This window comes from Battus philenor, unplaced genomic scaffold, assembly GCF_028537555.1.
Source record: "Battus philenor isolate CCGP_79_NKW_IND1 unplaced genomic scaffold, ilBatPhil1.0.hap1 SCAF_18, whole genome shotgun sequence".
In the NCBI taxonomy this organism is placed as follows: domain Eukaryota; kingdom Metazoa; phylum Arthropoda; class Insecta; order Lepidoptera; family Papilionidae; genus Battus; species Battus philenor.
The window spans coordinates 8,669,721-8,696,995 of NW_027181680.1; the positions used below are offsets into that span (position 1 = coordinate 8,669,721).

The 27,275-nt window shown below is 38.3% G+C and overlaps 2 protein-coding genes across 7 annotated transcripts in view; one reads left to right on the forward strand and one right to left on the reverse strand.

The window, feature by feature from the left end:
• Positions 1-1,177: 1,177 nt before the first annotated feature.
• On the forward strand, positions 1,178-14,428 carry B52 (serine and arginine rich splicing factor B52). Of its 6 annotated transcripts, none has more exons than XM_068763734.1 (10): positions 1,178-1,348; positions 2,040-2,168; positions 3,865-3,935; positions 5,170-5,295; positions 6,176-6,260; positions 7,805-7,878; positions 8,379-8,558; positions 9,144-9,242; positions 10,035-10,178; positions 13,224-14,428. In XM_068763734.1, exons 2-10 carry the CDS (start codon positions 2,043-2,045, stop codon positions 13,438-13,440), a joined length of 1,122 nt encoding a protein of 373 aa, XP_068619835.1. In that variant the 5' UTR covers positions 1,178-1,348; positions 2,040-2,042; the 3' UTR covers positions 13,441-14,428. The 6 variants fall into 6 exon arrangements, with proteins under 6 accessions (XP_068619835.1, XP_068619834.1, XP_068619833.1 ...); XM_068763733.1 differs by having other exon boundaries at positions 1,178-1,335; XM_068763732.1 differs by lacking the exon at positions 1,178-1,348 and adding an exon at positions 1,865-1,971.
• A 1,854-nt stretch (positions 14,429-16,282) lies between these two features.
• Positions 16,283-27,275, reverse strand: part of Delta (neurogenic locus protein delta) — a 37,200-nt gene continuing 26,207 nt past the window's right edge. Inside the window, exons 4-7 of the mRNA XM_068763551.1 lie at positions 25,027-25,284; positions 20,391-20,451; positions 18,847-20,208; positions 16,283-18,522 (exon numbers count right to left, since the gene is read on the reverse strand). Of these exons, the coding sequence (XP_068619652.1) occupies positions 18,429-18,522; positions 18,847-20,208; positions 20,391-20,451; positions 25,027-25,284 (1,775 nt within the window). The 3' untranslated portion in view covers positions 16,283-18,428. The remainder of the gene's footprint in view (positions 18,523-18,846; positions 20,209-20,390; positions 20,452-25,026; positions 25,285-27,275) is intronic.

Below are 27,275 nucleotides of genomic sequence, written 5' to 3' on the forward strand. Positions count from 1 at the left end.
ACTTTTAAAATTACTGAAATTAATGTGCGACTCAATAACAAGGTAATTAGTACATTGCAGTTTTTCTTTGATTAACTTCATAGGCAAAATTACATGATTGGTATATTACAAACGTATGAATGATGAGGAGGGGAGGCTACGAATAAACTCAGTATTTTAGTTACTTTTACAACATGATGTGGTACTTATTTGAGGTAATATTTTTGATGTAGATACAATTTTTTGCTGTAAAAGAGCTGTTCGTGAAACATATAATATAAAAGACTCGGAGAAAAGTTTGGTAATAAAATTATAGTGGTCCATTTATAAATCCATGGGAGAGGCCCAACGCACATATGCGTGATAATCGCAGCAATATTGATGAATAGCATTTAATGATGACTCAAAACATTGAAAATGAAGAGACGTTCAGGAAAATACTATCATTTCAGCTGTGAGACGTCCACTGCTGCTCCTCCATACACTTCGAACGGGACCAGTTAGAAGCGGACGTTATCCAACATTTTTGTAGTTCGATGGCCTTAACAAGGTAGTCTTTTCCCCTGTAGGCAGAGCATGACGGTGTTGAATTTTTAAACTTCGATTGTGGTGATTTTTTATGTTAAAAATATTATTAAATATTGTGCTAAAATAAAATTTTATTAATTTAAAATATAACTTATTAATTTTATGCCTAAATATAAACATAAAATGCAAGTACTAAAATAAAGCATAGCATTACAATCTGTATTGCCATATACATACTTTTAACGTCTAATGTAATCAATTCATTGCAGAGTTTTGTGGAAATATTGCATTGCTGTGACGTACTGTAATAAATACAGTATAGAAAAAGAATTTTAAACATTTTAAGCTTGATGGAAAATTAGTAAATAGATTTGGGTTAAAAATATAACTTTGACTATAACAATCAGTATTTAAAGTAATAGATCAATATTTCATAAAAAAACATAACACGTCATAAAAAAAATATTTTATGAAATACTTGACTATGTGGCTAGTGTCTGTTACTAACAAATAAAAAGGTTTTTAACGGTAATTTTTATTGTAAATAAAGCCTTATTATGTTCTGGTCGTAAAAGCTTACTATTCATTTATTATCAACAATTCCTTTTTTTTGACATTGAAAAATCATAGACATGAGAACTTAGAGGCAAAAAGTATTGCCCTATTTATGACCATTTCCGGGAACGCGGTGCTTCGTGAGTTGTCAGTCCATGCACGTGTTTAATTACTCTCAAATAAATTTAACAATTGTAGTTGTGCCTTCATTTTGTTAATTTTATTGAATAATATCGCTCTCTTTTTCAATATTTAATAAAGCAGTGGAAGGTGGTGAGTACCTAAAGTATTTGATAGTTTTCAGTTTTATTTATTATTTAAGTCGCCATTTTGTCATGATTAAATTGTTTTATATTACCTAATGATTAACTTTCTACGAGAGCATTACGGGAGGGTGATTAGAAGTTATTAATGATTAATTTGATAATTTTCAGTTTATAATGAATCTCAAAACATGCGTAGTTGAGTTTTATTTTGTACGCAAGTGTATTAATCGTGCCACCATTTGTATTTAAATTTTCAATTTGAATAGTTAAAACTACAATTTAATAAATATACGTTACTATTGATCTTAATTTTGCATATTCATGATTTGTGTATTCTTAAAGATGGATTAAGTAAGGTTTCATAAATTCACGCGTTGGATATTATAACACTCATTTTTATGAATATATGAGTAATTTACTTTTTAAACAGGGGAAAAATATTAATAATAGTTACTAATTGCTTTTTATTATCACTGATAAAGTGGTGTTTTTCGATATTACCAAAATTTTAATGAATACATTCTTGCCGCCATTTTGTTTATTGCTAAAACACGAGGCTGTGCAATGTGGTTATTGTTTGTGCATACAATCTTACTGAAGTTACTATAAATTAAAGCAAGAAATACAATTTCCTAATTTTATGGTGAGATGAATAATTTTTTGCATCATCTTTTTAATATTGCAAATAAAATGGGATTTTTTTTATTTTAGAAAATGGTGGGATCACGGGTGTACGTCGGCGGGCTACCATTTGGCGTCAGAGACCGAGATTTAGAAAAATTTTTCAAAGGTTTCGGTCGCATACGGGACATTCTTATAAAAAACGGATATGGTTTTGTGGTAAGTATTATACCTGTATAGTTTTTATGTATATCTTCGTTTTTAACTGATCAAATTAATGTTTTGACTACCCTTTAGTTTCAATACTTAAGTTCCGAAAAAATCTGTTACAGTACTCTCTTATTTGTTTATTATATGAATTAATTTGACATTTCTATATCTTTTGTATTAATGGTTTCATACGAAAACGTTACCTTAACCTTTAACTATGGACGTCATTTTTTTGTCACACTACCATGGGCGCGCGGTCTCTCAGACCGCTATGTTTTGAAGTCCAAATATTACGTAAATATTAATTTTATTTGTACACTTTTGTATTTATTTTAAGCATACTAACAATTAAAGGCACTTTTTTTGGCATACATATACTAGAGATCAATTTTTGACGAAAAACTTGAATGAATTAAACTGTTTAGAAAAAATAGCAATCAAAACTATAAATGTAAGGTATAACCTAATATAAAAACGAATAAAAGTCTTCTCAAATTAAAATACAAAATTTTTGACATTGGTCCTATTGTTTAAAATGATTGGCAGTCCTTGTACAAGGGTTTGGAATAATGTAAACATATGACCTGCCTACAACTTATACAAGTGTAATTGGACTTTCTCTTTAGTTTTGGTGGACAAAGACGACATGTTTTTCGCTTTAATGGATCACTTTCCTGGCTAGGGGGTTCATATAGATATACTAGGAGCATATCTTCCCCTAAAACTAGCCTCATTATCGTTTTCAATTCGTTTGATATTTGGTTTTATTGTTCGTCTTTGCATATGCGGAACGACTAAAGATCGTGCAATTTTTTTTAGGAATTCTCCTCTTTCTATTTTTTTGCTCTGATGCTCATTGTGTAGTACATGAGCATTTATACCACACAAGCCCAGAATTTGACATAAAATGAGCATAGGCCATCTTGTTCAATATTCATTGACATTTTGAATGAAAATAACATAAAACAATCAAATTAAACAAAATCATCTTTATATTATTTACGCAGGAAACGTGGACGTGCGGTCCGACAGACCGCGGTTAAAGTATAAAGTTAAATAATTCACCTAATTTGTGGCCGCCGACACGATCTCTCATCTCAACATATGTTTCGGCGCTAAAACTAAACCTACTGAGAGCTTTAAACACGGGGAGCAAGGTGAAAGGGGTAAACACAAAAATTACTAACTGCAAGCGATCTGTGAGACCGCACGTCCACATTTAAAGCTTAACTGTGAAATAAAAACTTGATAACAAAGAGTTAAGATAGCGAAAACTTTGTTGCTTAAGACTATTTTGGTGTAGTATATATTTGTCTCCAAACATGAATGTCTTAATCTAAACATTTGTCTTTCATTCATAACTAGTGGATGTGGAAATTATTATCTCATGTTTCAATGATAACAGTAATACTGTAGCAAAATTTATTGTTTTGTAAAAACCTGCCCTTGCAATGCACTGATATATGTCCTATCAAACTGAAATTTTGTTGTCTATATTATAATATAAGGAAGAAAATTGCCATATAATAAACATTCTTTTCATATTTTTATCATCTTTCAATATTACTATATATTAATTGTCCAAAAAGTAATGACTATTGTATTGACAGCTTAGTGTGTCGTTTCACCCTGGTGCGAGAGGCGGGTGAATTTATGGAACATATTACTATGCCTTTATGTTTATAAGTGGTGATTAATTTTACAGGAATTTGAAGACTATAGAGATGCAGATGATGCTGTGTATGAACTTAATGGGAAAGAGCTACTTGGAGAAAGGTAAGGATAAGATCATAGTAATTTTAGAAAAAAAAAAAATTTAACATATCTTTTGTGATACCACGTTTATATTTCAACACAGTGCTAAAAAACTAAAATATCTGGAATAATTTTTACATTTTTCTTAGCAATCTTTCCAGTTATACCAATCTACAAGGCTTATAAATAAGATTTAATTGTGTAGAAAATATTACTTAGCCTCAAATCTATACCAAATGTTAGTAGAATTATATAGAATTAATCTTAGTATTTAATGATGTTTTAACAACAATTTTCTTTACCAGCCGGCTCCACATTTATGAAAGGGTTGAGTGGATGGATCATTTGTTTTTATTTTCTTCAGTTAAAAAGACATTATTAGGGATTTCAAACATGACTATTTTTTATACATACCTATTAAACAAAATTTTGTGTTACATATATTTCAGTGTGTTTGTCTTCTTAAAGTGAAAAGTTGAAATTTTTTTCTAGACTTGAAAGAAATTTAGACATTACAAGAAGGTAATGAGATATTAGCTTAGTGTCTGTATTTGCAATAGTTGTTTTATTCATGTACAAAACATGGGATCTCCATATGAGGTGTATAGCTTGAGGCAATTATGCCTCATATTTTATAGATACTAGAAAAAAATATGGTAATAATTGTGACAAATGAGTATAATGTAAAAGCTTTTTAATATTTTCATTATTTGAATCACTAGAGTAAAATCTCATTTAATTTAATCATTAGATTTAACAAAAAAACATTCTTTTATATCCTTTTAGTAGTTCAATGTAATAGTGACTGTTGCTTGGAAAAACTAGCTCATTCCATTTTCAGTCCCATGTGTCTACAGTGGTCTATGAGAAAATAGGTTTAGGAATGTCTAATAGTAAAAGATTTTATTACCATTAGAGGGCAATCATGTTCGGCAAGTTAACAAAATACACAGTGCCTACTTACACAAGTATTTTAAGGCTTTACTTTAAGCTTCTTTGTCACTTTTATTATCATAAAAAGGCCGTGGAAAAGCTTCCACGGCAGGTTTTGATGGAAGATCCAGTGAGCACTGAGGAGAGTTGCGATATTTGGGGTTGAGTGGAGCGCTGGGGGTTGGCTAACGCGCGGGGTTGCCGCAGGGTGGTGGTGGAGCCGGCGAGGGGCATCGACCGCAGCGCGGACCGCTACCGGCGAGACCGCTACTACGAGCGCGACCGTGGCCGCTCGCGATACGAGTGAGTGCGTGTGTTGTAGGGTGTCGGTGGAGCGCGCGCGGGGCGTGCCTCGCGGCGCCGATCGTCGCCGTGGTCGCGACGCGCCCACACCGCGTGCCCACGCGCCCCACCCGCTCCACCCGCACCACCCGCCGCACAGAGACGCGTTTGTACACACACGACGCACACCACACTTCTCTTCACCTAATCCACCTTGGTGTGATCCTTTTGACCCATGTGCCCGTGTCTGCGCGGCCTGGCACAACTTTGCCGTACAGCTTACATGAGAAATTATTTACAGTACTTTCTTGTTGCCAAATAACCGTAAATATAAAGGTATAGACAAAAGGTTAAATATCCTTTTAAACTTTCACATTAAATAGAACACATTGTCACACTAGGTATAACTTAACAGCTGATATGTATTCCGGTTACAATTTATACACACGTCAAAAGGAATACTACTATTTTTTCATTAAATAATTTTTCCTTCCCCCCTCCATACACACGTAAGTAGTAATAAAAGCAGTGGTAGTAGCGGACAGAACAATGAATATGTTAGGAGCTTTAAGCAAATAGTTTTGCTTAAACCAAATAAACTAGTTCTACTTTTATCACAAGTTGGCAGAGAAATTTTCGCTTACTTTGATTGTTTATTATAGGATTTTTAACAAAGCAACTGTAATTTTGTTTTTGAATTTTTATATGTTAAAAAAAATAAGACATCATAAATTAATATTTTTTTAACTTGCACTACGTTTATGTGCTTTTTACATCCAAACGAAATCAAATTTACAGAGTACCTATTACATTTTTTGTTAATATTCCATTAAAACGTGATAAACTATGAAAATGATAAAAGTATGTGGCTATTATTCGGTTTTTTTTTTAAACTTGCTGAGTATTGCAGATCATTTCAAAATTAATATTAATTATACACACATATTATTATCAATATATTTCATAATTTGCAAATGAAATAAGCACGGATAGTCTGAAAGTAAATTTTTTCCCAAAATATCAAAAAAGGCATTTTGTGTTTACAGTGACTACAATTACAGATACGGACCGCCAACGCGCACCGAGTATCGACTTATCGTCGAAAATCTGTCTAGCCGCATTAGCTGGCAGGTAAGAGACTGAGCGGGAACGCCATTGGCTCCATCATCATTCCATCACAACTCACCCAGGGTCTGGACGAGCTTGGTCGAAAGAGGGCGGATCTGGTAGCATCACACTGGCCTACTCACACGCGCAATCGGGTACTGACGAACTTTCCGGGAAACTGCTGCCCTGACAAGTGGACTTGGTGAAATACTGGTAAAAGACACAACAAACTGAGTAAAAAAAATTGGAGGACTCAATGGAGACAAGACTAAAAACCCCTGGAAATAATGAACCTATATGTATCTATTTGGAGGCGAATCCTTGATGAAGAAGAATGACGAAGATTATTATGACATGAATGGAGGGATAATCTCAACGGATGACTCAGCCACTGTGAAGGGACGAGATCCACGGCGCAAACCATATGCTATGGAGGCAATGTAACCTAAAAACAAATGTAGGCTTCTTAACATTGTAAGTTAGTTTCAATAGCCATTGCATAGAGTTCATATACAAAATATTATTGTAATGCAAACTTACGAGCTTATAGATGATTTTTAAAAACGACAGAAGGTGGCGTTTCGTGCCCTGAGCCCCCGATGTAGCGCAGTGTGATGTGGTCTGAGGCGTTAATATGAGGGTTTCGTCGCTGCAGCCGCCACCGCGTCGCCGAACACAAGGTAAAGTAGGGGGGCACAACAGGACCTGATCTCGTTATGTGCAAACCTCACATTTTATATTTCATTTAATCATCCTCTTATTTTCGACACACGAGTATCGGTCTCTGCGTTTTAATCTGCCACTATTGTGGAATCTCATTCAACATTTTGTTTTTCCCCTTTTTTGTTTTGTGTTCGGACAATGTTTCGTGTTTGCTCCATGTTCATTGTTATCCTTGCTTATGAAGAAGATGGCACGTCTCGGTGGATTGCGGAACGCTATAAGAAGAAGAATGCGCAGACGTGGATGTCACACAAGCCCGCGCCCGATCTGTATGGACTCCAAACTCGAGAATGGAATAGTTTTGAACAGAAGCTGATAACATTGCAATGCTAACACAAAATTAATGCAGGCAAAAGATGCTTTACTAATGACCTCCAAAGCCTATCAACAATCAAAAGAGATGGATGAATCTATGGGGTATTTTATGGATATATTGAAGGAGCTGGAACAGAAACCCATGAGGGACCGGACTTCAGGACAATCCAAAAGGGATGGAAATTGCTGCTTGAGATGACAGACGCAATATGAACACTTCAAGATTTCATCTGGGAGACTTTAAGCAATGATAACTAATGAGTAAACATTCACGAAACTTTTGTGTCGACACGCATTTTCATTTTAATTTGGTTCATCAGGTCCTATCATTGATCAGGTTACACACAATAACATCCAAAATTAGGTTTTCATTATTTTAATACAATTATTAGTCTTAATGATGATATCGTATTTTAACCATCTTTCGGGGCTGAAAGATTTGATGCCAATTTTTTAATCTGATAAAAATAATATTCAATGTTTTTATCATCTCTGCAAAACAATGTTTAATGTCTATGTTTGATTGACAGGACCTCAAGGATTACATGCGGCAAGCTGGTGAAGTAACGTACGCTGACGCCCATAAACAACATAGAAATGAAGGGTGTGTTTTGTTGATTATAACATTAAATTACATTACATTAATAATTTTTGGGGTTAACATAATAATATTAACTTATTCTTAGTAAAGGGAGAAACATGAGGTTTAAAATTCGTAGCATCTATTTTAGACCACTTCACATTATTAATTTAGAAGTGATCAAATTCTTAAACAATTGTAACAGGTGATAATATTACTTTCACATTCTCATTACGTGGTATTATCGATAAATATACACCAAAAGCAGACTTCATCATGTCAGTGGATAAATACCTTGATGTCAAGTTTTGTACTGCCTGCATCCAGCAACTTTCTTTGAACTTGAAAATAGTCTGTAATTGGGAAGGGCCTACTCATAAAAAGCAGACTTGTTTATTATATATTTTGTTAAAATGCTGTTTTATAAATAAAAAAATGGTTGCTCATAGCTCTAACGTTAAGTCAATGTTAAATTGCAATTATGATAAAAATTATAAGGCAATATTGTATATTTTTATATCTAGGGTCGTCGAGTTTGCTACACACTCTGACATGCGTGCGGCTATCGAGAAGCTGGACGGCACAGAGCTGAATGGTCGTCGCATCCGTCTGGTGGAAGATCGGCGCTCGTCACGCCGTCGCACGCGTTCCTCGTCAAGCCGCTCTCGCAGCCGTTCCCGCGACCGTCGCCGCACACGCTCCAGGTCGCTATACCTTTCCTCTTACATAAAAAAAATATATTGTGCCATACATATACACACATACATAGTTCGAATGCAATGCAGTCATGTTCTCTAAATGAAACTAAATTTACTTGTTAATTTATCAGAAACTGTATATCCAAATTTTGTGGACCAACTGACACAACAACTTAATAGCATTGTAAAATTTTTTTTTATTGTTTACTCGAGTATGCTTCCCAAGATATCACTTTCAATTTGTTATTGTACTTTTATATAAATAATATAGTCTATTCAAAGAATTGATTCGGAACTTAGTATCTATACCAGAAACTTTATGATGTTTATCCTTTTACCTGTTATCACTAAGTGATACAGCAAGGCACTGTCAGTCTTTTAAATTGTTTACTCTAAAATTAAATCAAGTTATAACTATATTCAATTAGATTTAGTACTCTTTACACAACTTTTTCATGATGATACTATTTCTACCATCTTTCGGGGCTGAAATGTTATGAATGACAAATTTCTTACTGAAAAGTTAATTATATTTAATAAATGGTGACAGAGCTACTATACAAGTATTATTAACAATAATTAATGTTTCAGATCTCGCTCCCGCCGTTCATCTCGCAGCCGATCTCGCTCCAAGTCACGACCGAAGAGCAAGAGCCCGGTCGCAAAGTCTCGATCGAGGTCGCAATCCAAGTGAGTAACTTGCAATAAAACATTACAGGGCAGACTTTTTAGTTCGCAGATGAAACATCTCAGATCTAAAATAGGTTAATATGTCCGTCCGTACACTATAAATTAAAGAAAAATCAAAATATGATTATTGCTAAAAAGTCTGCAAAAGTTCTGAAAGTTTTATTAATTTGGCTTGCATGCTTCTTTTCTCTTTCCTAAACCGCAGTTTAGCTTCATATACAATATTAAATATATAATGTTGCATGACTAAAATAATAACCTAGTATTCATTTGGCTAGGTGTGTTATTTCATGCGCTGAGCAAAACTTGAAGACGTAAGTACACTGCATAGTTAATAATATGTGATGAAGTAGACGGAAGCTGTATGTTTAGATTTACTTTGGGAATCATTTATAAGAAGTTTTATTACTAATTTCACTACAAGTACAACCAAACAAAGATCAGTTAGAGTTAAATAGCAATTTATATTAACAAATGGAATAAAAATTGAACAAATTTTGGATATCCTTTTTGTCATTGGTAATTTTTTGGTTGTATCTGTTTAAAAATTAACAGAATTGATAAAAATTACTATCTGAAAAGATTGTATCTATGGTTTAAACAAAATAAAATACTTTAAGAATATGACAGGTAACATATTTTATTAATATTTCTTAATACATTTTTTTTAAATGGTTGTTGATACTAGAAGTATTGTGGGTATACTGTATGATAGTTTTGACTAAACACTAGGTGTAGCCAAGTAGCAAACTAAATGTAACCTCGTCTCGATTATCCCAACCGTACCACTAGGGAGCGCAGCCGTTCCAAGTCCGGGTCCCGCTCGCCGTCGCATAAGTCTGACCGGCGCGAGAGATCAACGTCGCACAAGTCCGCGGACAGGAACGGACACCGCTCTGCCTCTAGATCCAAATCCCGCTCACCTAAAGGCTCCAAGTAAGTTTCTGTGCTTTCAATATATGCCCACGGGCCTGCTTTTATGTGAGGTTATTTCTCTTCGCGTTCATTTCAAAGATTTTATGCGGGAAATTTAATTTTATTAATATCTGTTTATGCATAATACATTGAGAACTTTCACAAATCTACATTTACCAAATGAACAAAAAAAAATAACATTTTTTCTACTTACCACTACCCAAGTGGCATTAATAGATTCTGTGGGTGCAAAAATCCTAACACTGCACTTCTGTTCACTATGGAGACTTTGCAATTGTCATTAGCTATCAAGCCATTGGTAGTGATTGTCCAGTATTATATTTTAACCTAACCTTATGTGCACCCCCCATAGCATTTATAAGTCAAAGCACACATTTTGTAAAATCATTGTAAAAGTATGAAATGTAAACATAAATACTTCTCTATCCAAAATATATTCTTGGAATACCTCCAAGCAAATCAAGTCTTATTGTCAGTAAGACAAACTTAATTTTAGTGCACACGTCACTAACTCTCCAATAAAGACTTCCCTCGTTCTAAACCGTGTCTATCCTTTATTAAATATTCGGGAGTACAATATGTGCACTCGGGTGAAGTAAAGTAAATTGCAGCTCAAGCCAAGGTATCCCCGGGGTGGGGGGGGGGGTGTTTTGCTACCCTAGTTGTAACTCCATCGAGCCTCCGCCGAATTGTACTTGTTCCCTTCGAGCTTCACACCTTAAAAAGATTTTAGGCTAAGAGACCCACAGCCTCGGAATCCGCATATGCCACTTGAGCAGCACATCATGTTAGGTCAACATAATTCATTTGACATCACTGAGACTACTGTTTCTACTGTAGCTAATAATTGTTTAGTGCCATGAAAAATAATCTCTCATGCCCATTCGAAGCAATTCCGTCGGCCACCGACGCAACAATACATTCATCCATTGGTGTTTATTTATCAAAATTTTTTGAATGTGACTAATAATTGACAGCACAAACATTTTATTAACTCTGTATCCATGTTTTCCTGCGTCTCAAGAGATAAGGCTGATGGCAAAAGGTGAGTGTTGTTTTTGTAATCTGCCTATTTCAGCTTGTTTTTTAATCTCTTGTTAGTGTCTTCTGTATTTAGATACCTGTATTTTTTCTATTTCTTTTGTAATATTTTGTAGTATTTACAATTCTACAACTTTTTTGTTTTGTTGCTGTGTTGGCAATCAAATAAAAAATGCTTCTGCTTTGAGATCTTTATGAATCAAATTATGAAACAAGAAATACAAAGGTTAAACTACATAAATTTAAAAGTTAAGTTACTTATTGAAATTAAAGAATGATGGGGATGAAGGTGTGTGAACATAAGCCAGACAAGATGGGGGTCGATCATTGATAGTTATGAATATATACAGTGGTACCTCGACATACGAGTTTAATTCGTTCCGCAACTTTGCTCGTATCTTGAATTACTCGTATCTCGAATTACTCGTGTCTCGAAGCAAATTTCCCTATACAAAACAATTGAACTACCATTAATCCGTTCCAACCTCCAAAATGTCACCCTAGTTATTTTTGTTACGTGGTTTTGAACAATAAAAACGTATTTATAAATAACAAATATGTATTGCACAAAAACAAAAAAGAGAATGTAAAGAAATAAATTAGATATCCTCACTGGTCTTTGCCTTTTTCGCTACATTTTTCTCGCTATCACCGTAGGCCGTTTAGAAAAAAACATGTTCAAGGAGGTTTGTTTCTTCCTCCCTCTAAGAATGTTCCGGAAATGAATAAGGCAAGTGTCATTATAAAGGTCAGATGCGACTGTTGCAACTTTTTCTGGGTGTTTTTTTTCCCACGAACTGTGAAACTCTCTCCCACATTCCTAAGATCTCCTTTATCTCACTTGTAGAAATAACCTCCTCCTCTGACTCCTCAAAACCAATTCCTTGCATAACCTCAGAATGCTACTGTGACTGTAACTCTTGTATCTTGAGTTACTCCCGAACCGAAGTCGTATCTCGAATTTCGCTCGTAGCTCAAAGCAAAAAATCACTTGCTCGTCGGCTCGTATCTCGAAATACTCGTATGTTGGGGCACTCGTATGTCGAGGTACCACTGTATATGATCATGGATAGTTATAAATTATATGTGCTAAGCAATATCAATAGATAAATAGAACAGGCGCATTGTTAATTTCGTAAGTCAGGTGAAAATGGCCCCTTATGAGAAGTCTTGAAGTGTGGTACAATAAACTACAATATAGTTGTAGGACGTGCAAAAACACCTATTATTTCATTTATACTATTTTAAAGTTCAGAAGACTTCCTGAATATTACACAGATTTACAACCACTAAGAATATATTATAATTTTAGATTAATTTGAAATATGTTGTTGTTAACTAATTTGTTTTTGATGACTTATTACGGTCATTTGGTAGTAAAATTTATAAGCGATTTTTTAATGATTTGTTTTTATGCGTTATATATTAATTAAGATAAAAGCTCCGTTAATAGACATAAAATTTTGGTAAAATATATTTTAATGTTAAATGAAGACATCTAGTTTATGTTAAATTGTATCTTGCGGCAAATTTTAGAACTGCGAAATATTTTTTTTAATCTGCTCAATTATATTTGCGTTCAAATGAAAAACTGTGCTTTTCTGATATAGATCGCAAATAAACTGCTAATTACAATGATAATTAGCGATGTTGTCCTAATTCACAGCTTCACAACTAAAAAAAATCAAAATTACTTCATAATATTCATCTTTTTTGTCTATACTATTGAATTATTGTACATTTAACAGTGATGTAAATTACATTTTAATTCAAAAATATTCAGTATTGTTGTTCATACGTTTAATCATATTTCTCGTATGGAAGATTTTCGACGTAGATAGTTATGCATTGCTACTACTGGCCGCTCGTGTTGTATTCTAGTGCGACACCTAATATCGTGGGATTCGTGGATGTTTCCTTTCACGATTTTGACATCGCATCACTTGCTCGATACTAAAAACGCCGGAACGTACAATTTGAATCAACTTACTTGTTATTTTGCAGGGAGAGATCTCGTTCCCGAAGCAAGGAGGCGGCGTCGCCCAAACGTGAGGAGGAGCGCCGCGTGAGCAAATCGAGGTCACGGTCTCATTCACGCTCGGTCTCGCGCGACCGCTCTCAGTCGCGCTCGCGATCACGCTCGCAGTCGGGCTCGCCTCGGCAAAACGGCACCGCGCAGGAGCGCCCCAGCGCAGATCGCTCGCCGCGCAGTGCCGACTAGCGTACTTACATTAGTTTATCTCATAGGCTTAGCTCTGTAGGTTTATGATCTCGTGGCTTCGAGCATCTATCTATAAGGCATATGGATACTTTTCATGTGACACTCGTGATATGATACGTTCGCTTCTTTGAAATTTGCTATTTGTACATCGACTTGAATTCTTGTGCTCCTGACATTGACTATTAGACACTTGTTACAAATGTAATAAAAATATATAAATTGAAAATGAAATTATTAAAACATAGTACAACCAGTATACAACCTTTTCCCCAAATAGGAAATGGTTGTACACAGTTTATAAACTATAATTTGTGAGATTCCTATTTCAATATTTTACTGAGTTTTTGCACATTAAGTTATTCCTGAGTGGAAAGCTGAAAAATAGTAAATGCTTACATTTGTAATATTTTGTATGTTTATACTCACCTAAACGTCTAAGGTGAGATTTAATATAGATAGATGAGAATATTGAATGTAAAATGTATGCATTCGTGTAAAAAGATTGATTTAAGTAAGAAGTTATTGGTTATAAGGTATCCTTATGCAGGCAGTTGTGAGGTGTTCGGGGTCGCGGTGGTAACGCGAGTAAACTCGCCGCATGTGCGGTACTTCATTACACAATTTTCATCGTTGTTACCGTCATGTACACCACTGAAAGTACATAGCAAGAGTCCTCTGGACTGTGACGCAGAACTTGTTTTCAATTTAATATTTTTGTAAAATCCTTTTCACATTGTTGAAACTTATTTATAAATCGAAGTAAAAACTTTTTGGATAGATTAATTGCAAAATTTTCAGAAACTTGTCATTTTGAATGTATCACATTTAATTCATGTAAATTGATATATTAGGAGTGTTTCACCATGTTTTTTTTGGTGAATTTTTTAAATATTTTGTGTAGGACAATCCTTTCGTTAGGTGTAACGGTATTTTTTGTAAATACTAAATTTGTTATAGTAACCAAATACAATAAATGATAAGATGCTAATTTTGGTTGTTTTATTTACCGAAATTATTGTACTATACATATTCTACGGAACAGTTTAAAACGTTTACAATGGGATTTATAAAAGGCCTAGAGTCATCCACAAGCAATGGGGGTACGCTCTAAGCTAGGTCGAATCTGAAATGTGCAGAAGAGTTTGCCACTGACTCCAAGAATTGTCTGAAGTGGCAGGCAGGGCATATCGCTCATGCAACCGTATGTTATCATCGATTGGCAACCAGGAGCAGGTGGACGCGACATGAGTAAGGCCTCCCATCGGTGGACCGACGATAGTCAAAGCTGCATGAAGTATGTGGGCAACGCAAGGCCGTGACGGAGACATATTCCTTGGAGAGGGCGTCTATCGGCTAACAAATTGTCAACATTTTCTACACATCTAGAAACTCAACACGAAGTTCCAATACGAGATACAAGCTTGTTGCATCGTATGCCAAAACAATTTTCCCACATATGTTATCTTGTTTGTTTAAATGACTTTGAAAAGATGTGATTTAAATTTTAAAAGGTTAGTTGCACGTTTTCCAAATTCGTCTGTTTTATAATATGTTAAGGGCAGACTACGGGCATGTTTTACACTAAAGAATATATATACATCAGAAGGGAATTTGCAAGCCAGCTTAACGCATGTAAAAAAAGTAAGCATTCAATTTACTTGGTGCGAGTGGCCACCTAAGGTTGATCTGACTTAGTGTAACTATGTGATGACTTTAACCCTTATAAACATGTTGTTGAGATCACATGCTCGCCGATTGTGGTCGCCACTCGAGAACCATTGGACGCTGGTGCAATTGACATTTTTAAATTTTATTTATTTTTTAAAAATTCTCCAACTCAGATTGGATTCCGATTCGTCAAGATGAAATAAAATGTATGGAATGACGAAAGCAAAAATTATTAGTGTCTCTTCCAATATTTTTAGGCAATTTTCGAAAATTTTGTACAAGAGATTGTAATTATCACCAATAGTTTCTACCTACACACAGCAAAGACATATGTTCGTCGTTAAAAATAAGTCCGCTACAACTACAATGAATTATTTACTTGCTATTTATAAGAAAAGTAATACCAGACACTTATAGACATGAGATTCTCCCTAGGGCCGGTAGGTCTTGACAACACCAAGTCCGGAGTAGAAGTGTATTTCGAGTTTCATCCATATTTATACCGACGTAAATCAACAATTTTATTTCTGTGGAACTCCCCTTTTTGATGTGCCGCTGACGATGACGTAAGGTTGTCACAACAAAGTAATGCAATCTTAACCTATGTACTACCATGTTTTGAAATGTTTGGTCTGATATTAAAAAAATAACATTTACTCGAATACTCTAAAACTTGCAATATAGAATAAACCTTTGTTTAAAATATTTTATATATAAAAATAAAAGTAAACATATTGAAATACCGAAATAAAAACAAACGCTGTTCTAATTACATAACGTGTTAAAGAGTAAGACAGGTTCAGTTTCGCTGGTTGGTTCAGCGCGCGGCAGGTAAGTGCCGGCTGTGCGTATTCACCTGTGGCTGTCGACTATAATCGAAGCTCGTACCGAAGTGGTTGAGAGGAAAGGAAATTTGAATTTACGGTAATTTGCCAAGCTTTTTTCATATGTATCGCTCTATGAAGCTTATAAAATAATTGTTTAATAGATATAAATTCAATGTAAAACACTAATTTAAAAACCATTATAAAAATTAAATAATCTTATTAGATATGACTAAATGTGTATATGTTTCAAAGTAGGTATGATATATTCTTCATAAACGTTCAATTATAAAAATAACTAAATCGAAAAGGCAAGGTCAAATAAAATATCTTGTTAATCTTTTGTAAACAATTGTTTATTAACATTTTATCTCGTTGCATTTCTGCACATAATAATACACAATCGTCGCAAACACTCGCTGCCCTGAACGCCATAATGGGGTAGAAACAGTGGCAACATCACACAGTATGACTTTTATTCGATATGATCTATTTATGGAATTACTTATTACATTTTTTATACAAGAATCTTTCATTTTTCTTTTGAAATTCAAACAATGTGAATATACTAAAAGGTACATGGTAAGAAAGGAACAATTGAAATTGTATTTTATCTAAGACGATAATATAGTATATTTAAAACAATAATCAATTGGTATACATGCAAAATAAACTTAGAAAAATAGCAAAGTAAAAAAGTAATTAAAAAAGGTAAAAGGATACTTATGTAAAATGGAATGATTTAAAATTTTATCTTTCAGTATACTCACACAACTTTAAATGCATTGTTATTCTCAAACTATCAAGTTCAAATTATTTATCCAGAAGACAAATCAGCTTCAGTCAATTGTAAAGTAAATTCAAAAAATAATATGCTATCGATTTTTCTTTATGTATAGTATTTTATTATTAAATATATTAAAATACTGCTGTCATTTTATTCGCGCCCAACAAAATCAAATTACGACAAAAATAAAATTTATCAAAATAAAATCAATAAGAAAAATGAAAGCAGTGGTTTTTTGTGATCAACGTTTTAAGTACATTGTTTAACGTTAGCAACATAGGGTCGGTGTTCATCTTTTCACATAATTTAAACTTACATTTTGTCATCTTACAAAATTAAATACGAAAACATTATTATTGATCATCAGTCTATTCTTAGTTTGATATAAATTTCACAATTCTTCAAACTTGTCGATTTAACCTTTTTAATCTATGCCCGAGTACAAGAGACAACACAGGATGTAACATCATTACATTAATATCTACAAACTGCAGCGGCAAATTTAACAAACTGATACGATCCGGTGACGAGACGCAACGGGCCGAAGACGGGCCCGCTGCGAGTCGTGCCGAGGTCGGTACACAACGATAGCATTCCTGCTGAACCTACTCACAATAAATAAGTTAAAAACAAAGTGCACAGGTGTCCTGCGTTGCCCAACATTATTGTCACAGTACTCTTATGGGAGTAACGGAGATATACTTACATCGCTACAACTTAATAGTTTTTATACACAATGACTTAGGTTCCGACGTTTTGTTAACTTATAAGTACACATATTATTTTAGCTTATGGAGTAATAAGGTGCGCGGCGTCGTCCGGGCGCGACCTTCGCCGCCTCTAAGTGCTACAACGAAATAGAGGCGTCGCAGGTGACGCTCGTGCAACGCTCTTTGTGCTATCATTTCAGCGAGTACGGAGAAACGGGAAGTGAAAATGTAGAAAAATCTATGTCGATTTTCAACAAAACCGGAACAAGATTTTTGAATGCATTCACTATCAATTAATTATAATCATAGGAACAAATGACAATAATTAGTCAATCACAAAAATATATAATATATAATCAATGTAAAACTGATGAACGCAACATAGCGTTTTTTTATTAATTAGTCTTAAAAGAAAACTTATTATACGCACGGTTTGGCGATAGTGCGAGTCTAGGAGAGGGATAGCGTGTGTGAAAATAGCACGGAATCGATGTGACGTATCGACTAACACTAACATCGATAAGATAATCGATGACGTGGCATCGATTCCCTGCGCAAAGCGCTCGCGCGACGGACCGAGCGCGCGAATATTCGCACCGTTACCTATTAGAGATCGCAGACGTGGACTTGTCCACTTGGCCCCTCGACGAGCGCGGTCCTCGCCCGGGAACTGAGCTGATCAACACGCCGCTTCGCTGAGCACTAAAGTTCTAGTTTTGACGTTCCTCGTTTCGCGCTTTTTGCTGGCGCCGTGCCGAGGCCCGCGGGCGACGCTCGCCGATCGGGGGCGGAAAAACACGATCCGTTCCGCCGGTACTATTTACAGGGGCGTACAGATCGCACTCACAAATAAATACATCCGAATGCTTACAACTAGCCGTCTATACAGGGGGTCACTTTACAATTAACGCTATATATACACGCGGCGCACAGCCTGTTTCGCACGAGCGTCCGTTATGAATAAATAAGTTAATGTGTCCATTGACGCGTTAGTATGCACTACACTTGTGTGGCAAACGTCGGCGGCAGGCAGTGGTCGTCCAGCACGTACACCCCTCCGCCTTCGAGCGCTCGCTTCACTAGGGATGTATCACTGAAAACAAAACGTAATCTTCAGACATAGTCTAACAAGAACGATGAAGTCGCACAAGAGAACTAAAATATTGTTAAACGGTACGTAAGATCATGGCGATTTGGCGGTTACCAGCCGGAAATTATTTACAGGTGTCATTAATATAAATGTATGGGTCCCAAAATAGTAGTTCAAACTTCTTAAGCGGGGAGTCCACGAAAATATTAATTATTTGCTTCGAGCTGGAGGTAATCTAAAATTTGTCTACTAGGAAATTTAGAATTCTAGTCTATGAGAAAATTTGGGGACATCAAAATTTGTCAAGGTATGTGAATAGGTACTGACCTATTTGCGCAGTAGGCGGAGTCTGCGGAGAGCCGCGACAAGCGCGGGTCGAGCGCGGCGAGCAGGCGCGCGGCGCTCTCGGTGTTCAGTGTCTTGCGCTTGCACTCCTCGGCCGCCGCGTTATGCGCATTTTGGCACTCGGCGGGTGCGTCGCACTTGCCCCACGTGTTGCGGATCACGCGCCCGCCGGCGTTGGCGGCGTTCTGCGCCCGCGCCTCCGCGTCGGCGGCACGGGCGGCGCGCCTTCTGCGCACGCACAGCAGCGCGCCCGCCGCCAGCGCCAGTAGCGGCACCAGCGCCGACAGCGCTGCGATCAGGGCCACGTGCCCGCGCGACAACCGCCCATCGTCCACCTCTTCAGTCTCATCGCCCACGCGCCGCAAGTGCCCGCCGGCTGGCTTCACCGCCGCCAGCTCCGCTAACGACACGGTGCACAGCTTTCCGCTCCAACCCCGCGGACATATGCATGTGTAGCCGTCGACGCGATCCTTGCATGTGCCTCCGTTCCGACACGGCGAGGACGAGCACTCATCCACGTCGATGCTGCAGTCCTTCCCGGCAAAGCCTGGCCGGCAGCGGCACTCGTAGTCGTTGTCGAGCACGAAACATTCCCCGCCGTTAGCACAAGGTTTCGCGAGACACAGGTCGACTCTGGTCTCGCATCGCGGTCCGAGAAATCCTGGCGCGCACTGACAGCGCTGCCCGTTGACCAGGTCGACACAGGTGCCGCCGTGCTCACAAAGGATGCCGGTACAGTCGTCGATGTCGATCTCGCAGCGGTTGCCGCGAAAGCCGGGCTTGCAGCTGCAGCGGAAGCCATCGCCAGCGCGCGAGCACGTGGCGCCGTTGCGGCATGGGTTGGCAGCGCAGGGGTCCGCTTCCACGGCGCAGTCGCCGCCGGCGTAGCCCGCAGGGCACAAGCACACGTAGCCGGTGGATCGAGGTTCACATGTCCCGCCGTTGCGGCACGGTTGGTCGGCGCAAGTCAATCTCCTGGTCTCGCAGCGAGCACCCTCGTAGCCCGAGGGACAGGCGCACGACAACTCCCCGCCCTCGTCGGTCACGCAAGCGCCGCCGTTGCGACAGGGCCGCACCGCGCACGAGTGCAGCGACTTCTCGCAGTCGGGGCCCGTGTACTCGGCGGGACAGACGCAGGTATAGCTGCCCTGGCCCGTGTTGTGGCACGTGCCGCCGTTCCTGCATGGCCGGTGGTTTGTGCAGTAGTTAAGGTCCTGGTTGCAGAACAGACCGCCCCAGCCCTCCTCGCAGATACAATCCCACGGTTTGGAGCAGGTGCCGTGAACGCAACCCGGATGTCTCTCGCATTGATCGCAGAGTTCGCCCACCCAGCCCAAATGACAACTGAAATGAAAACAAAACATCGGTCAGTAAAGACACGACGTGATAACAAGCGTCTAAAAAGCGTGTATTTTGTGCTAGCGGAACAATGAGGCGTATGAATGATTTAGGCGCGTTGGGGGCCGTCGGGAGGCGGCGGGAGGCAGGCAGAGCGTTTAGCGCGGCGGTGCGAAGTGGATACTCACATGCACTCGTCGGGCTTTAGGCAGTGGCCGTGCTCGGAGTCGCAGCCGGGCAGGCAGCGCGCTGAAACAAAGAAAACCTTCGTTAAAAATACGGTAAATGTGAAGTATGGCTTAAGCTAATCTTTGCACAAAATTATCACTATGTCTTCCAAATGGTCGTAGCCTCCCGAGGTGACTTGGATCTCGATTTGCAAAGGACGCGAACAAAGAGAGAGGTTCGTTAGCGAGCGGGCGAGGTCGCGCGCGGCGGCAGTTTATCTCGCGCCGTAACATCCTCTATAAACTTTACGGCCCGCATTAAATACGTTTTTACCTCGAACGTCGAACAGGTGTGCTCTTCCTTGTTGTAAACCGATTCTGTTGCCATAGAAACGGTGGTGTATATTAATTTAGATGAATAATTTTAAATGAAAATGCGAGTCGTAATATGCGATCATAGCTCCGCACAGCAAGATCCTTACCCCTGTTTTAGTACCATGCGAATATGTGACGGCGAGGCGTGCGAGTGTTTCGAGTGCATTGCGGTTTATAAACTAGTGGAGGCGTAGATAATAAAGGTGATGGCAGTAATGTAAGTTGTCGTATTGTGTAAAAAATTGTGTTTGGAAATAAGAACTGTGGCGCGTAGTCGTAGCGCTCGGGTGCGCATGGGCAACTTATCGGAGCGAATACAAAGAGGGCAGATAGCGCGGGGAGCCTAACCGACGCTCGACCGTTACTAGTCCCCTAACTAGAAAAATACTAAGGCGCCATTTTGCCCGCCACTCGCGTTTCCATCGCGTATAATCCAACTTTATACCCGTTTGAACCACACGAGGAAGCGCTGCGTGTATTTTACTGAAACGATGCATCTTGCCCGGCTCGGCGCGCTGGGATATAGGAGATTAGCCTCTCCCGGCGCCCCCGGACCGTTATATAGGTTTAAACTTCGCATAAGCCGCTCAAAGCTCCCGAAAGTGCACCGAGCTAATCGGCTTACGACTCGTTCTAACAAATTGAAATGGCTAGTTTAATAATTCATGTTACACTTCCGACGTAGTACAATATTTAGCTTAATTAGTGAATAAGATCGAGTTTATTTTAGATGTACAGGCGCATCAAGGCGCAGATCAAAGAGTTTGAAGTAGTCAAGTTAATGACTCGTTGCACTATGCACTCCAAAGCGACGGCACTCGACTACAATCTTATCTGGCTCCTTGAACGGTTGGTAAAACGGGAGTCGTAAAAGTTAGTAAGTGTCAGTAGGGTTAAAGAACAAGTGCCGCGGGTGGCTACCCCCCGCTGAGTTATTAATTATAAGAAGGTAGAGGCATCTATTTCTTGGGTGCTTTACGGGAGGCACAGGTAAGTCGTTGAAAAAACCTTCCCTAGACATGTTACACGCGTTCCGGTCCTGTGCAAATATTTAGTCGTTCCATCTGTTCGAGTAGGGAAATACGGGCCGCGTGGGATTCGCAATTCGGGATACGCTCGTGAGAACGAGGCCCGGATCGACAATTAGGCGAAATTGCGTTGTTTACCCCGTCATTAGCGAAGGTGGATGGTAATGCGTTCGGTGCATGCGAATGTCTTTTCGGGTTTGTTAAGCTTTCCCAGAAGGCTGGATACCGTTCGGCAGATGGTTCGTGACACGGTCAAGTGCGGAGTTTATTTCGATTGGCGTTTCGTTTCTCGTTTAAAGGTGTTTTTGACCCGGTCGGCGCGGCGTGCGTGCGCGCGGAGCGAGCGTTGTTTTCATTTCATTATGGCCGCTTCTCTCGCTTTTACATTTTCGTAATCGACGATACAAACTTCGCTGTAGGGCTGTCGCCAGTTGTACAAAGGCCAAGTTTCATGGTTTAAGCAATAATATATATATATATATGTTAAAGTTATATTAGACTGACTGCAAATAATAGATTGTAATAACTTCAAATTTTAAGGAATCGGGCTCGAAAGTACTAATCTAAATGGGAATAAATTTCGAAGTAAATTTTAAAGAGTTTATCTGAAATATTTGACGAGACTGTCAAGTTTTGTGAACGGTAACAAATCAGTACGTCCATGATAATGGAGTTCCGAAGTCCAATCCGGTGAAATTGTAGTATGCAGCGGTTTGAGCCAAGGCTTCCCAGTCTTGAGCAAAGCGCCCCAGAATCTGCAAATGCCACTTGGGCAGCAGTACAATGACTAGGTCAAAAAAAAGTTCCGAAGATGCGTGAGGTGTCAGCCCTGGCGCGCGAGAGGGACGGAGGGACGTGTTGTCTCTGTCTGGCGGGTTTTTTTGCGGCGCCGGAGTGTGGGAACGCGGCAGCAGGTGGGGCTGCCGAGATTGCGATGACATCCGCCCCGCCACAATGCATCTCGAGTTGTTTTACGATGCGTTCAACATACGCCAGCGTTTGAAAGGTTTAGACGGGCCCTTTTTGTGCGCGTCCGCTCGATAGAATTGCAAATCGTGTACGTATCGATTGTTTTAATCGCACGCTTCAGTTACCGCGTTATGAATTTATCGTAATATTCAATTATTTATATTATTATCCACGTATGATGATTTAAAGAGACCACTTGTGTACGTTATGATAAGAACTGACATTCTTATCAGAACCCAATCTGAAAAAGACTATCATCTGATTGAACTCCTCTATAAGTCATCCCCCTACTTAAAGTAATGCGGGTACCAAAAGCGTTCTGATCTAAGAAAAGCCCACAACAAACTCAGGAGGATTTTTTGCTGTCATTTTTTAAATATCCATTTTAAAATAGTACAGCAGTTATGATATTAATCACATATAACTTATTTAAGATTTAACAACTAAGTAATCAAGTTATTACTTTTAATTTCTCATACGAATTGTAAGTGGCCCGAAATATGTTAATAAAAATGTACAGGTAGACACTGATTAATGTTGTGTTGATCAAGACCATCTCGGATGCCATTGTTTACGCATACATCTATAGAGACGGGGACAAACAAGCTGACAAAGACCACACGCATATCCGACAGCGCGACGTACAAATAGACGGCTTTACTAATGTACCATATAATAAATCGATGCAATTAATTATTACTCCGTTAATTTATTAAAAGAGCATTAAGCCCACACCGCTGTTGACTAAATAGATATTTGATCTGTGCCTCTTGTGAAGAAAAAAAGTTTTATCAGTTTTGGTTTTGGCGGGTAAATGAAATATAAATAATTCGTTGTTCTAATACAGGATGATTGGTTATAGATGTTAAAGCTTTAAAAGGGGTGAACGTAAAGATGTATGGTATACCTTATCCAAAAATCGACGTATGCATAAATAATAAAATCCGAAATTAAAGCTATATATTACTTTATTCTGTCAGACTTAACTATCGGAAATTATTGGCCAGTCACATTCCAATATAAAAAAAAGTTATATAGAATGTCTGGAAACAGATGAAAAAGCTTTTCGCTGACAAAGGAGCTATGTTTTAACTTACACCTGTAACTATTATTTATCCTATATACTAATAGAATATGTTATTTTTTCTCAACGCCATTTTTAATAAATATTCGACGTGATATCTATGTAATAAAGTTTAATTATACTTGAGATAAGAATCAACAAAATTAAAAATGTTGCACAGTGTTGGCCGCTGAAGCCGTTACGGAGTGTCATAAAAATAGTTTTTATGTATTAATTACTTTATGTGGAAACTTGGACTTAAAACAATTAACAATAAAAATTCATGTAATTAATCTTCCGATGCTTTTTTAAGAAATTAGTGATATGGGGTTATTGACTTCATTACAGCTATGAATGAGAACTATTTAATTAAAATTTTTCGATCTCTTGATTAACTTTAATGTTTCTTTGTTCGGGCTGTATGAAGACATTATAAGGATTAATTTAAAACAAAGTTTCGGCTACATTTTCAGTTTCATATCTTCTGAAAGTATTCATCACGGCAGACTAATAAAGCAGGCGAGTCGTTAAAGATTTTACGAGCGCCTTAACACAAAATGTTTTTGATCCCTGCTTATTCTAGCACATTAACATCGATTAATCCTTAAAATGGTTTATTCAAAGTTCTACAACAATTACGTAACTTGTGTATATGTGTTTATAAATAAATTAAATAGCACCTTTCCAGGGATAAAAACAATCGTATTATCGTGTGTTTGTGCGCAATAAGTAAATGTAAGAAATTGAATCGAATGCGGTGAATTCGATGGTGTTATAATATCTTTGAAATAAAGGAAGGTGAGCCTTTGACCCGATGAGTCACTTAGGTGCGGCGCTTGTCCGCAAAAAGCAGGACGCCGAGAGAAAACGTTTCGCCGGTGTTGCTAGTGGAAAGGTCGCGTGCTACAATTAGATACATTTACGAGAGGATGTTCGGCTAAAATTTTTGTCGTAACGCGTTATTAATGAGGATGAGTGAATTGGGGGGACGTTCCATATTTAAATTGCAGCGCGTTGTGACACATAATTCGCCTCGAAATTTCAATAGTTCGTTGTAACACAACGCTTGACGTAGTGTAACACGAGTACCGTGAGACTGTATAACCGATTTGCTTCATACCTGTGCTACAATCATGAATTTACTAAATGTTATCATTGATTTAAATGAAATCGATTTGAAATCGATTTTAGAACTGAAATTAGAAGTTAATAAAAAACTTACGTTTCGAGCAGTAGTCGCCCGTCCAGCCTGGTCGGCAGACGATTTCTCCGGCGGGCGAACATGTGTAGTGTCCAAAGGAGTCGTTCCTCGGTCTGCAGAGGACCTCACAGCCGGGGCCATAGTAGTGCGCTGCGCAGGTGACTCGGTACGATAGCCTTAAGTGAACGCCGCCAACCCCGCCCCACCGCTGCTCTTCTTCCACCCAAGGACCTCCAACGTCTGCTATACTTTGTTTCGTCATACGGGCAATCAATGAATCTGAAAAATAAAATTATTTTATTAATAATGCTTTTGTGACTTTATTTATAAACGAGTGTATATTTCGGACCGTATTAGTTGATTTATGTTCATAGAAAAACTGCAGCATAAGATCATGTTAATAAAGGCGAAGTTCGTGCGGACGCCAGAGATTCGAATCTGTGTAGGATAACGACACGCTTAATTTGATTAAGTCGAAAAAAGTATTATCTGCGTTTGTTTATCGCCGTGGGAAAGGGTTACACGAGTAAATTGACCTGTTAGTGTCTATTTGACGCCCGCATTCGAACGCGGGAATTCATTGTTACCAAACGTGATTCAGTGATTTGCTACGACGGCGTCCGTTTTCATTGAGACTCACTAAACACATTCTTCAGTAACACAAAAACTAGTGTTATTGGAAAAACTACATCTCCGTATCTGCGGAAACTACAGGGGGTTATAAAAAAACGGCGCTTCATTGATGAAACTCGCACTCGCGGCGGCAAGGCGAGGCGGGCTATGGTGCCGTGGAGTTCCTACATTTATTTATTTCCACTCGCGCTCGTCTTCGCCTTTTTGCCCATCCCGACGCTACATTCCTAAGCCGGTAATCCCGACGGCCGATAAAATTAAACCAGACGCGAAACAAAATTAAAAGGTACATAAAAACGATCGTAGCCGACTAATTTCGTGGCGCATGGTACACGGGCACGGACGGATTGTTCTTTGTGTTGCGTGGGGTGTCAGCGATAAAGGATATCGAGTAATGAGATGGTGGTTTATCTCCGATCGGGCATTCCGCGGCTCGATTGTTTATTACCCAACCTGTAGGCTAATGGATATCAACGCACTGTACTCGATCTATCTCGTTTTTGAACGCTTGATGCTATGAACGTTTTTGGCGTGAGATCCACTTCATAATCTGTTCAACTGACAGATATTTCTGGTTAAAACAGAGTCGGATTCAACTGTTTAAGCTTACGCCGATACTATCGAAGCAATAAATCTGACAGATAAACCGCGTAGATACACTCGCTGCCTACCATCTACAAAACATAATAAATATAGATTTATTCCGATTACGAATAGAAAGCGTAAATCAATCGCATCGGGAACGGGAGAGAACACCTTGTGATATATCATTACGTAAAAAGTTAAATCTGTCTACACAACAAGACGACCATGTTTCATAACGTCCTACAAGAAATTCTACATTCGTGATATTATCAAGACTGTATTTTATGTAGGTTTTATTTAAAATTGAAAGCATATATAGATTTATAATGTTGGCATTTATTAGCATTGTCAAGAAAATGTTATTGTAGTAAGGCTGTAGAGTAGAAGGGAGAGGAGATTAGAAAAATGATGTGTGGGAACCAAGCACAACGGCGTACAATTTAGCTCAAATGTGCGCAGGAGAATTATGGCAACCGTGAGTTCGTTCAGGTGTGGTAGGGTTGCTACGTTCAAAAGTGTTTCGCAACTTTTATTTTCTTAAATAGCACAATGATAATGACTGAAAATAAATAAATTCCTTTTTAAAACTTGCAACCGTAGCTAAAATACATTATTTTCTTTTACTGGATTTGCTAACCCTATTAGCTACGGTAGGTAATTTGTAGGAAGAGTGCTGGTTTTTGTTTTCAACCACGCTCACTCAAAACCCTGTGCGTCACAAATTACACTCATCATCGTAAATCGACGCAGACAGAAAATGAACACATACGCACCATGTTTTAATATATAAATAAATAACCCATTTAAAGGAGGACGGTGTACGTGTTTAGGAACCGTGTTATTACGGGCAGAGGTCAGACCAAGCTCGAGTTATACGAAATAAAAGAAAGCGATTTAACAATTTGGATTGGCTGATACGTCGGATGCGGACGATTTGGGATGCATTAAATGCGATTTTGAAGAAAACGCCGATGCGATCACGCGATGCAGCTTCCGATGGACGGCATCGATGCAAAAGGATGCGAATGCTCATTACGCTCGGATTGACATCG

Coding starts and splice junctions, on each gene's coding strand:
- B52 (XM_068763732.1), top strand. Junction 2,169..3,864: donor AAAACGGATATGGTTTTGTG/GTAAGTATTATA, acceptor TTAATTTTACAG/GAATTTGAAGACTATAGAGA. Junction 3,936..5,169: donor AAAGAGCTACTTGGAGAAAG/GTAAGGATAAGA, acceptor CGTGTGTTGTAG/GGTGTCGGTGGAGCGCGCGC.